At 40.4% G+C, this 13,492-nt stretch overlaps 1 protein-coding gene across 3 annotated transcripts in view; it reads left to right on the top strand.

Annotated features, from left to right (window-relative positions):
* kcnq3 (potassium voltage-gated channel, KQT-like subfamily, member 3) overlaps positions 1–12,853 on the top strand; it is a 56,042-nt gene extending 43,189 nt beyond the window's left edge. For 2 of the 3 annotated variants that reach the window (XM_058794592.1, XM_058794600.1), the window contains exons 13-18: positions 7,649–7,884; positions 8,157–8,262; positions 8,741–8,872; positions 9,055–9,150; positions 9,427–9,511; positions 9,588–12,853. In XM_058794592.1, coding sequence (XP_058650575.1) covers positions 7,649–7,884; positions 8,157–8,262; positions 8,741–8,872; positions 9,055–9,150; positions 9,427–9,511; positions 9,588–10,115 — 1,183 coding nt within the window. In that variant the 3' untranslated portion in view covers positions 10,116–12,853. The remainder of the gene's footprint in view (positions 1–7,648; positions 7,885–8,156; positions 8,263–8,740; positions 8,873–9,054; positions 9,151–9,426; positions 9,512–9,587) is intronic. The other variant, XM_058794608.1, reaches the window with a different exon arrangement.
* Positions 12,854–13,492: the final 639 nt, after the last annotated feature.

Below are 13,492 nucleotides of genomic sequence, written 5' to 3'. Positions count from 1 at the left end.
AACGACCAAATTCCACATGTGATCGTAAAAGGAAGTTATTACAAACACTCGATGGTGGTTTGAAGTGAGTTCTGAGTAAAAGTGTACTATTAATCTCATAAATTGTCTTATGTAGCATGATGCTAATATTAGCTCTAATGCAGCTGCAGAACAGTTCCAATTCTTCTTCATAATTCTTCATTTTGTCATAATACTTCACGTAAGGTCGCAAGAAAATGTTTTGTTGTATTTATTTAGAAATACTATTGATAATAGTTGGTTAAATGTATACTGGGATTGAAGCTTGAAACGTGGCTTGGTAAACATTTTATTGCAAGTATAAAGGCTGATAATGGCTAAATAAAAACAAAAGAATAATGATAAAAGAATAATAAGGATTATGTCTCATACCTGGCAGAAGTGTGAAAGGTTCTATTTCCTTAAACTAGCTTTTTGACAAACTAGTTTAAGAAAACAGAACCTTTCACACCTCCGCCAGGTATGAGACATAATCTTTATTATTCTTTTGTTTTTATTCAGCCACTATCAGCCTTTATACTGGCAATAAAACGTTTACCAAGCCACATCGCTTCAATCCCATTATACATTAACCCAACTATTATCAAAAGTATTTCTAAATAAATACAACAAAACATTTTCTTGCAACCTTACATGAAGTATTATGACAAAATGCATTATGAAGAAGAATTGGACCTGTTCTGCAGGTGCATTAGAGCTAACATTGGCATCATGCTACATAAACGGTTATGAGATTAATAGTACACTTTACTCAGAACTCAATTTAAACCACCATCGAGTGTTTGTAATAACTTCCTTTTGCGATCACATGTGGAATTTGGTCGTTTACTGTTGTTAAAATATGCTATTTATAGCCTTTTTTATTGCTGTACAAATGAGCATTTCAGATGTACACATTCGTTATTGTTATGAAAATATCCAAATCTCAAGAAAATCACATACAAACCATCTCCTATCGTAATCGTGTGTTTATTATCTTATATAATCTATAGTGGCTGTTGTCATGTTTATTTCTGCTGTGTAAAAGCCTTAACATGTATGCTCTAGGGATGTGCGCTACGACTAATTTGACAGTCGTTTAAACGGAAGTTTTGTATCCGACTAGTCTAAAAGCTAGAAACTCCCCAAAAAATGGCAAAAGAAAAAAAAAATGTGCGTGTATAACAGCCTACACTTGAAGTACTTAATCTTTGCATCACACTGTCAAATCCCTCAATGAAATCTGCTAAAAACAGGTCACGATTATGCCGTATGCTTGCCTCACGTTATCATCATTTAATTTTAGGCGATCGTTAAACAGAAAATAAGGAAGAGCATAACTCAACATAAACCAGTGCATAGCTTATTTATTCAGATCAGCTGGAGAAATGCAGAAATGGAAAATAGACTGACAGAATTCTTCATTTTCATATAAACATTAAAAATGTACTTCATGTTGGCTATATTGTCTAAAAACAAAACAATGCTCGTTTTACTTACTCAGACCATGCGCATTTGTTCAGTGAATTTAACATGTTAACGTGGTCTGGCGAAAGACGGGACTAGAGGCGATTCTGCACTTGAAAAAAAAAACGCGCTCGGCAGGAACTGAAGTCACAGGCACGCAGAGAGATAACTACAAGCAAGCAGACCATTTCGAAAAGAGCCTGGAAATCCCGCACCACCACCGAAGTGGGTTTTAGAGGAATAGATGGCGCGGATGGGATCGCGGACCTCAGCGGCAGGTTGTAGTGTATGACATGATTGACATTTGGTGGCTTTGTCTTCAAGCTAACGCATACGTGCCTGTATTGAATATGATTACGCATCGCTCCAGTAGAGTTATTGTAAGCCAATTTGACATTACACAGTTTACACAAAACTTTTCCGTTTCCTTCTAATTCAAAATAATCCCACACCTTGCTGGTTCTTCGCTGGTCATTTTGATCTCGCCGCAACTGACGAGAAGAAAAGGCATGCGACGTCTGAGGTAAAAATATAGTTTCCATGAATCGCTTTTAAAAATAGTTAAATATTTTGATATTTATTATTTTTCAAAAGTTTTATTTTAGCTTGTTGTTAAAATGTTTTAAATGTAACGTTAAATTTATGGTATTTTTTTTTTCTCTCGTTTAATAGACTATTGATTTCAGTGTCGACTAGCAGGAGCTGAACCGTTTAGTCGACTAGTCGACTAGTCCCGCACATCCCTAGTATGCTCTGGCTGAAACTCACGTTGTTTGTGATGTTACAACCGCCTCTCCGTTCTTAAGTTGCCAGGGATACATTCCATGTATAATACACATTAGTAAAAGGATCTATTTTACTTTTTATTTGTCTATATACACTTTGGACGGCCGCGGTACATTATAAAAGTAGCCCAAAAAAACGCAACCCACGGCTCTGTAATTTTTTCCCACGACTGTATTTTCAAAATAGCCCAATTGACCCAAAGACCCTGGCAACACTGGTTCGTTGTACCCTTATCACACAATGATAGATGACCTTCCGCGCTGCGATGACGGGAAGAAGTTGGGGTCAAACCTCAACAAATGATTAATTTGCATAAAAAAAAATATTAACGCATTACATTTTTTAGATTAATTGCATGCGTTAACGCGTTAGCATTGACAACCCTAATATATTTATATACAGTATATATTAGTGCTGTCAAACAATTAATCGCAATTAATCACATCCAAAATAAAAGTTTTTGTTTGCATAATGTGTGTGTACTGTGTATATTTATTATGTATATATATAAATATACACACACAGTATTTATTTTGAAAATATTTACATGTAATTACATGTCTATATTTATATTCATATAATTTATATTATAAATAAATATATTTAATAAATAAACATAACATATATTTTTTAAAATATATACATGCATGTGTGTGTATTTATATAGGCATAATAAATATACACAGTACACATACATATTGTCACAAGCCAGGCCTCTGTGGCTCTCTCCGATCACCATCGGAGGGCGCCTCACCCGAGTACTAACACTCGTATGGACTCCATTTCCCACACACCCCGTACCTAGGACTAATCACCGCCAAGTGTTCTCTATCAACCCCGCTATATAAGCCACACTCTCACTCTCCTCCAACGCGAAGTCTTGTTTAGCCTGTCTGACATTTCTGAGCGTTTTACTTTGACTGTTATTCTGTGTTTGATCCTGGACTGCCTTGACCTTTGGAATTCTCTGACGCCTGCCCCTTTGATTGTTTGTTCTGACTCTGACCTGATCCCTGCCTGCCGCCTGCCCCGACCCAAGCCTGGTAATACGTTTATGATTCTGGTTCTCTGTGTTATCCAAGACGCTGTTGATCGACCTCTGTCTGCTTGTTATACTGATCTTAATAAACACTGCAAATGGATCCAATTGCCTCTGACTCCTCACTACAGAAGACTTCGCCACACCAGGACCCAGCAGTGTTAAATCAGCTCTCCACTGAGGTATCAGCTTAAGCCTCGATGCTAGCCGCACATCATCAACAGCTGCAGAAGCTCACCTCACTCACCGAGGAGTTAGTGAGGACGCTGCAAACCCCCGACGTGGCGAATCTGCCACCGAACCCCACTCCGCCCGCACCAGCGCCGGTGCCAACCACTCCTCACAACCCACAACTTTCGCTTCCCGACAAATACGACGGGTACCCGGAGAAATGTAAGGGCTTTCTTATGCAATGTTACCTCTACATCAACCAACAACCTCTCACTTTCTCCACAGATGACAGCCAAGTCTCGTTTATTTGCTCACTGCTTACTGGCAGAGCATTGGAGTGGGCCACCGCGATGTGGGAGGGAAACCGCATGTCTTTTCCCTCTTATAACAACTTCCTTCGTCAGTTCCGGGAGGTTTTTGAACACTCGGCCAGTGGAAAGGAGGTGGGTGAGGAGCTGCTCACTCTACGCTAGGGCAACAGCACTGTGGCGGATTACACCCTCGCTTTCCGTACACTCGCTGCTCAGACTGGTTGGGAGGACGATCCCCTTAAACTGCTCTACCGAAAAGGACTTAACGAGGGGCTTCAGTCTGAACTGGCCTGCCGTGACGAGGGGAGAACCATAGAACAATTCATGGAGCTGACCATCCGCATTGATAATTTGATGCGCTCACCACGCACTCGTCGTCCAGCCCTACCTCAGCCCAGCACCCAGAGACTCCCAGAACCAGAACCCATGCAGGTCGGTGTCACCCGTCTCTCCGCTGAGGAGAGGGAGAGACGCATCCGTCAACATCTGTGTCTGTACTGCGGGGAATCGGGGCATCTGAGGGCTGCCTGTCCCGCTCGTCCATCCTGGCGAGATTCAACTATGGTGAGTGCTGATCACGATCACCGTACTTCTTTTGGAATCCCCATCACTATTAACAGGGAGGAGGGAGGAATCGAGACACTAGCCATGATTGATTCTGGGGCAGCGGGGAATTTCATTGATATTTCATTTGCCAAGTCTCATAACCTTCCTCTCATTTCATGTGAATCCCGGGTAGCGGTGGCAGCACTAGACGGACGACCGCTGGGCTCTGGGAGGATCAAATACCTGACTCCCGAATTACAAATTCAAACCGGAGCCCTACACACCGAGTCCATTAGGCTGTTCGCCATTGAATCTCCTCAGAATCCTGTCATCCTGGGCTTGCCGTGGCTGGAGAGACACAATCCCCGCATCTCATGGTCGACACAGCAAATTCTCTATTGGTCAGAGTTCTGTCAACACCACTGTCTGACTTCAAGCCCCAAATCAACTGCTCTCCCCATGAAAGAGAGGCCCGTGCTCAAAGATCTCCTTGAATTACCCATCGAATACTAGGACCTGTCAGAGGCCTTCAGTAAGGCCAAAGCCTCCAAACTCCCTCCGCATCGACCTAGCGACTGTACCATAGACCTTATCCCAGGGTCTATGCCCACTAGAGGCAAAATCTTCCCTCTCTCACAACCCGAGTCAGAGACTATGAAGCAGTACATCGAGGAGGAGTTGTCAAAGGGTTTATTGTACCATCAAAGTCTCCAGCATCAGCGGGGTTTTTCTTCGTCAAGAAGAAGGACGGAGGCCTCCGACCCTGCATTGATTATTGAGCACTCAACGACATCACCATCAAGTTTCGCTATCCATTACCCCTGGTCCCAGCCGCCCTCGAACAGCTCCGTACCGCCAAATACTTCACTAAGCTAGATCAGCGCAGTGCATACAACCTGATTCGAATTAGAGAGGGAGACAAGTGGAAGACAGCTTTCTCGACCACATCCGGGCACTATGAATATCGGGTTATGCCGTTCGGACTAGCCAACAGTCCTTCTGTGTTCCAGGCCTTCATCAATGAGGTCTTCTGGGACATGCTGAACCAATTCGTCATCGTCTACATTGACGATATTCTGATATACTCTTAACTCCCTTGAGACCCATGTCAAACACGTCAGGGCAGTGCTCCAGCGGCTCATCAAACACCAACTGTACGCCAAGGTACAGAAATGTGAGTTCCACCAGACACAGATCTCATTCTTGGGCTATGTCATCAACTCTGAGGGGGTTACCATGGACGACAGTAAAGTGCAGGCAGTGCTCAATTGGCCTAAGCCCACAACAGTAAAGGAACTTCAGCGTTTCCTGGGATTTGCAAATTTCTATCGACGCTTCATCAGGAACTTCAGTGTGATCGCGGCTCCCCTCACATCTTTACTTCAAGGGGGTAAACAACGTCTAGATTGGACACTTACCAGCGAACAATCCTTCCAGCAGCTAAAAGAACTTCAGCTCCCATCTTACATCATCCCAATCCTGACCTGGAATTCACCGTAGAGGTGGATGCTTCGAACACTGGAATCGGGGCAGTTCTTTCCCAGCGTCATGGTAATCCATCCAAACTATTCCCATGTGCTTTCTACTCCCGCAAACTCAACTCAGCGGAGAGGAATTACGATATGGGTGATCGAGAATTATTGGCCATGAAGGCCGCCTTTGAGGAGTGGCGGCATTGGTTACAGGGGGCAAAAGTACCATTCCTCGTGTTAACAGATCACCGCAACCTCGAGTACATCAGATCCGTCAAACGACTCAACCCCAGACAGGCAAGATGGTCCCTGTTCTTCTCCCGTTTTGACTTCAAAGTAACTTATCGACCCGGATCTAAGAATGGCAAGGCGGACGCCCTATCAAGACAGTTCGACCATCTTCCCACATCTAACACGGCCGAACCCATTCTGCCTTCCACTATCATTCAAGCACCTGTACAGTGGGACATTATGACTGAGATTTCCGAAGCCCTCATTAATGATCCAACTCCGGCCGAATGCCCGCCTGATCGAACCTACGTTCCCTCCGCTCTACATCTTAGGGTCATGCAGTGGGTCCACGAACTCCCTAGTGCCCAGGTCATCCAGGTATCAATGCCACCATTCAACTAGTCTCTAATCGCTTCTGGTGGGCGACCCTACAAACAGATGTAACACGGTTCATGCAGAAATGTGACACTTGCAACATCTCCAAGTCGTCCCATCATCGACCAGCAGGTCTTCTCCATCCCCTTCCCATTCCTCAACGACCTTGGTCCCATATCGCCATCGACTTCGTAACAGATCTACCCAACTCCATTCACTTCACCACCATACTCACCGTGATCGACCGTTTCTCCAAAGCCTGCCGTCTAATTCCCCTCACAAAACTACCCACAGCATTTGAGACAGCTGAAGCATTAGGGTGAATCCCATTTCTCTGTCTTACCCCTTACCCTTCGTCTTACCCCTAGCCCTTGTCCCTCGAAACCGAGTGGTAAGCGCTAGGGGTGAAAACATACCCCTATGAAATGAGACACCACTTGGTTACGGTTACGTCATCATACACCGTCGCTAGCTGGCTGCTACGTCACCAGAGCCGACAAGTGTTGATCACAAACTTTGGATCGTTTTACAAACTTGTTAAAACTGTAGACATGCATGGAGTCCATTCAAGGCTAGTCTGCGGGACTGTTGTGCAAATCAGCAATGTAACGTTAGCGTAGCAAACTAGCGATTTTTTTTATTTTTTTTTTTTTTTTTTATAAACGTTTCAATTAAGAACATGGTTGCAAATATATATGTACAGGACTGTCTAGAGCACAAAACAAGACTGTCGTAATTTTTAAATAAATTATTTAAGCCGAAAATACTTGAATACTTGATCGACCTCTGTCTGCTAGTTATACTGATCTTAATAAACACTGCAAATGGATCCGATTGCCTCTGACTCCTCACTACACATATATTATGTAAACAAAAACTTTTATTTTGGATGTGATTAATTGCGATTAATCGTTTGACAACACTGATATATGTATATATATATATATATATATATATATATATATATATATATACTGTTAGAGATATATATATTTTTAAGAGATATTTTTCATTAAAAATTGAAACCATATGTCAGTGGAAATAATTTCTATTTTGTGATTTTGTTAACTTGACCTGTGCTGTTCGACACTATCAACATCCGCTCTTCTCCCATTTTTGATTTCTTACAGACAAAGAGACTGTTTTGTCTTTTGATGAACACTCAATAAGAATTACAAGATGATAAGGAATATTAACTAAATGCGTTCAGAGCTCTGAGATTCAACTCATCTGTTATTCTGTCTCTTCTTCAGTCAGAAGTTGAGTTTGTTGGAACGTGTGCGGCTGTCGACCCCGAGACCGTCGACGGTAAGGGCCCGTGTGATGATGCCTGCTGCCAATCCTGAAAGTGTGTCAGGGAACTGTGGGCCAGCAGAGGCGGTTGAGGAGAGTCCATCAAAAGAGGGTAAACCAGCAGGGTTCAGTAACAGAGAGAGATTCAGAACTGCTTTCAGAATGAAGGCCTACGCCCTGAGACAGAGCTCAGAGGGTATGACACACTCACACACACACACACACACACAACATTCACATACTGTACTCAAGATGCATTTTTAAAACCTGAACTTCTTTAAAGTACTAAACTTTTTAACTAGTGCATACACAGTACTTGTACAGTTAATATGCATACTCAGTATACATACATATACACACTCTTAGCAATTTACACACTATAATAATAGATACTCCTATAAATACATAAATATAGTAGACACTTACACAATGCAATTAATCTAACCTTGTTTTGTTGTTTCACGGTAGATACAGGTGGTCTGCCTGACCCCACTCCTGAGGAGAAGGGCTTTCCACCAGACATACTGCTGGAGGAGATGATTCCAACCCTCAAATTAGTCATAAGAGCACTGCGGTACACAAATATTAAATCTTGTGTCCATAACCCTTAAAAACCACTTGTGATCTTTTTTTACTTTTTCTGTAATTTTTTTTATTATTTCTTTCTTTTGTTCTTTCTTTCTTTCAGCAATAAATTGACTAAAAGTAACAGTAAATTGTTTTACATTTTTACAAAAAAAAATCTTCATTTAAAATAAATCCTGTTATTTAGAACTTCTTCATACAATTCTGAAAAAAAATCTATCACATTTTAAGCAGCACAACAGTTTTCAACATTGATAATGATAATCAGCTTTGTCATCACCGGAATAATTTACATTTGAAAATATTTAAATTGTAATATTTCATGAAATTACTTTTTCTGTATTTTTATCAAATAAATGCAGCCTTGGTTAGTATTACATTTACATTTATGCATTAAGCAGATGCTTTTATCCAAAACAACTTACAAAAGACATTAAAGAACTTCTCTTATTTTTCTCATTTTGTAGGATCATAATATTCCTTTTGAGTAAGAAGCGTTTTAAGGAGACTCTGAGGCCGTATGATGTAAAGGATGTGATTGAGCAGTATTCTGCAGGACACCTGGACATGCTCACCAGAATCAAATATCTACAGACACGGTAACACAAACACATGCACATTTTCAAAGAAATAATATAGAAAACTTTTAAATGACTTCATGATGATAAAGTGAGTCAAACGTTTTTCCATTTCAAATTGTTCACTTGCATCGTTTAAACTGTAACATATAATTTTCTTTTGAGTAAAATAATCTAATATTTGCTGTTTGCTTCATGTGTAGACTAGATCTGATACTGACACCAGGACCACCTCTCACTCCAAAACACAAGAAACCCCAGAAAGCACCATTTCCATACCCCACCCAGCAGTCACCAAGGTAAAAGCTCACCAAACTTTAAGGAATATTTATTTTTATATTTTTATTGTTTAAATCTATATTAAACATATTTAAAGCTACACTATTATTTTGCTAGAACATAACCCTAATAAAACCACAACCATATTTAATAAATGACTAATAAATCCCTATATTGAATAAAGAGCTCTGCAGGTATATAATTTATTATTAAAAATTTATCATTTTTCTATATTTATTCAATTAAGTAGATGCAACAATTCTCATTTACATTCCCTCTCCATTTTTCTCTCTCAGACACGAGTCGTATCTTGCCAAAGCAAGCCTGCCAGATCCTGAAGACCAAAGCATGATGGGTAGATTTGTGCGGGTTGAGAGACAGGTACTGCGCTCTGACAGCTGGTTGTGTGGCCTAGCTAGAGTTGTTTTGCTAAACACTGTCGTCGCCTCACTCACAGGTGGAAGACATGGAGAAGAAACTGGATTTCCTGGTGGATATGCATATGCAACATGACCTCACAGGTCCCGGCCACATGACCTTGGAGCGCTGTGACCCCACGCTGACCGTCAGCGTCGCAGGCGACCGCGTGTACTGCAGCTACGGCCCGCCGCCTCACAACACGCCGCATTACACGCGCTCCGACGCCAACCCGCCCAGACCGACTGTCCTGCCCATCAGCCCACTGCCAAGCCACTCCCCGTCCTCGGGAGGCCGCAGGGTGGGAACGCCCCTGTCGCTGTTGTCGGTCACTCACGAGGAGCTGGAACGCTCGCCCAGCGGATTCAGCATCTCCGCCGAGAAAGAGGAGGTCACGGGCAAGACCTCAGGGTTAACGGCGGGGTCGAGCTGGGGCCGCGACCGCCGCTATTTAGCCGAGGGTGAGACGGATACAGACACTGATCCCTTTACCCCCAGCGGACCTATTCCACCCTCGTCCACCGGAGATGGGTTCCACTCTGATGGAGCGTGGGGAACACCACCCTAAAGACGCACTCACACACATTCACTCACTCTTTCTAAAGACTACAGACTCTGTACAGCACAAAACGTCACAGACATAATACTCGTCATATCTAAATATGTATCCACGTCGCGCTTTACCCCTGCAAAGCAAAGAGCACTGCATGGAATGCATGCGTTTTATCTCTAGTGGTAGACACTGCACTCGGCAGATCGAGACTGTGTGGTTATATTTGACTGGGAACTTTAAGGGAGGAGAACACAACAGATGCTATGCCATTTTTGTAAACATTTATTTTTCTATTTACACATCTTTTCATATGCATGGACTGCATGACTCATCCACGGAGCAGCTAAATGTATCGACGTCTCCTCCGGTTTGCACTTGCTTTCGTTTCGAATACTTGGGTTTGAGGAAGCTTCTTTCTCTGCACATCTTGAGCTTGTTTTTAGTTCCTTTTTGCAGATTGTACAAACCTTTTTGCTCTGGTCAGCATGAACTGCACTCTGGGACATGTCATATTTTCGCCACTAGCCGTTTAAGGACCAAAAGCAAAGCCTCAGTTAGGAATTCCTCAAGTGTCTGGCCTTAATCCAACCAATGAGCACATCCTGTCTGTGAGCGGCACATAAAACTGCCAGCTCAATGAATATTGCCGCTGTACCGTGGGACCAGCGTTCCCGTGATAACTACAGTTTCCTTACGGTAACCCTACGTCAACCGCACTGTGGGAAATGACCAAACTTTATCCTTACACAGCAGAATTAGTTTTTAACATTGACCAGTTTACCTATCAAATTACAATAATAATAGTTACACTTACTGAATGTTTTAATCCAAAACAAATACTTAGGTCTTCCAAAAGGTTTCACATTGAACAGATCCTGCGTAAATTCAGTGTTCAAATGTGAATTTACTGACTGGTTTTGTTGTAAAATTTTGTTTTATAATTTTTTTTGTGCGTGTGTGTGTGTGTGTGTGTATTTTCCATTTCATTTTCATTTTAAACTTGTGTTTTTTTGTTTTTCTATTACCGTAGTACATCAAGTTAAACTAAATGAAAATGACAAATGTTGCCCTGGCAAATAACTGAAATAAGATCAATTTGAGTTTTTTATATTTTATTTCTGTTAACATTTATTTGAAACTATTTGTATTGTTTTAGTTTTAGTTTTAGTTAACTATAACCACCCTGCCCCTGGGTTCTGCATATTATCTAATTATTTATTATACAGTTCACAATGTATCAATTATCAAGATAATATTTAATATCAAGATTCAGATCAATTCAAAGTTCATCAATCTGAGGTTCGAGTCATTTGTCAAGTCCAGTTAAGTGTTGTTCCAGTCAGTGTTGTCATAATGCATCGTTTAACATCGTTTCGCTCACCATCTCATTCACATGGATGAATAATTCTGACTCAAGGGACTTGATGCTCAGTAAATCTTGCACAAATCAAATTTTGAAACTTGCATTTAGGGTTTGAGATAAATAGTACTAATATTAGTACTAATATACCTGTAACACACAAAAAAAAAAAAAAAAAGAGTATGAATTCAGAGAAAAAAAGCCATAAAATGGAAACGAACAATTACTCTTAAAGTTTTAGTTATTTCATTTATTGGTAATTTTAACCATGGATGTTTTTTGTTTTTTTCTCTTTGTTCCATTCTTTCCTTCTCTGTTACTCTGTCTGATATAAGCCTGGGGTTATGATGAGGTCAAGGCAGTAAAAATACATTTTTTTCCTTCTGTATACACAAAAGATGATATTTTGTCTAAAAGAAGAACGTTTTTGTCCATACAAGTAAAGTCAATGGGGTCCAAAACACTGAGACATTTTTCCAACTATCTTCTTTTGTGAGAAAGTCGTGAGAGTTGAGTAAATGATGACAGAATTTTCATTTTTGGGTGAACTATCCCATTAACCATCCTATAATCATGCGATCATGAGACTAAACACTGCCGCTCATTATCGTCTCAGACTGAACACTGTTAAACTCAAATTAAACTCAAATATCCATGATCACAAACTAAATACTGATGTCATTATCCCAGAATAAACACTACGATCAACTTTTGAATTCAAACTAGTCAATAAGCACAATGTCCAAACACCGTTGTCCATTACCATCCCCAAATCAGTCACAAATCAGCCCAATAAAGCGGCCCATTAATATCTTTATACACTTTATCTCGGATTAAAAACTCAATTATTAGTCAATTATTATCTCATGCACATTATTATTATTATTCACCTGCTCTCTGAAAGTAAGGACTGCTATCTGATTTTCTCTCTGACTACCGACTGCTGTTTATTCTGATCTCAGACTACTGATGTACACAGATACACTGCTGTTTATTGTTTGTGCCTTGGCCTTTTAGAGCACCGGTCCCTCTCTGCTGGTCATTACATTCTCTTCACCATGAATCAAACCTGCCATTATTTTGCTTTTTAGGCCATCCATAATCATTTTGCTCTTGGTGGTATCAGTAAAGCATCTGTTCATTTTCCTTGGACCTATTCGGTTGTGTATTTTCCTTTTAAAGACCCAACAAATGATGTTTTCGTTCTCTTCTTTTTGGTTTCAGATGAAATGATTTCACACTAGTGGCCTTCTAAGCTCTTATATTCATTCCAGTTTTTGAATAATAATCTTTATTTACATTCTGGTCAAGGCCAGTTTTAATAGTTTAATTTGATGAGATAATATGCAAATGTTATGACGAACTTGATTTTTTATGTTAAATCTTCAAATTGCACCAGTTAGTAATAAAGATATATTAAAATATACATTGCAGTTTGTTCTCGTTTAATTTGAAGTCCTCAATTATGACTTTGTTTAGAAACAGATGCTGTTGCATTCAAGTCAGTGTTGTTTGGGAATGTTACATTTGAAAGTAAGTAGTAGAGGTTAGAATAAAAAGCAACTAGTTATGCTATATTATTACTTATTTTCAACGTAACAGTTATTTTTGCGTAAATCTTTTGCATTTCTTCACTGTTATTCTGCCTGAAGAAATAAATATTATGGCTAATTAAGAGTTTGTATATTAGCCAGAAGCAATTGTTTGAAAGTAAAACCATTTATTAATGGACTGGTTTTTATAAACACCCAGCTTTTCGCTTCACAAGACATTAATTGCTGGACTGGAGTGGTGTGGATTATTTGTGGATTGTGATGTTTTTATCAGCTATTTGGACTCTCATTCTGACGGCACCCATTCACTGCACAGGGTCCATTGGTGAGCAAGTGATGTAATGCTAAATTTCTCCAAATCTGTTCTGATGAAGAAATAAACTCATCTACATCTTAGATGGCCTGACGGTGAGTAAACTTTAAGCAAAAGTTAATTCTTGGGTGAACTACTAGTGAATTATGGTGATTGCAAACTTTTG

The sequence above is a fragment of the Onychostoma macrolepis genome, chromosome 02, assembly GCF_012432095.1.
Source record: "Onychostoma macrolepis isolate SWU-2019 chromosome 02, ASM1243209v1, whole genome shotgun sequence".
Taxonomy (NCBI): Eukaryota; Metazoa; Chordata; class Actinopteri; order Cypriniformes; family Cyprinidae; genus Onychostoma; species Onychostoma macrolepis.
This window is presented reverse-complemented; position numbering and strand designations above follow the sequence as displayed.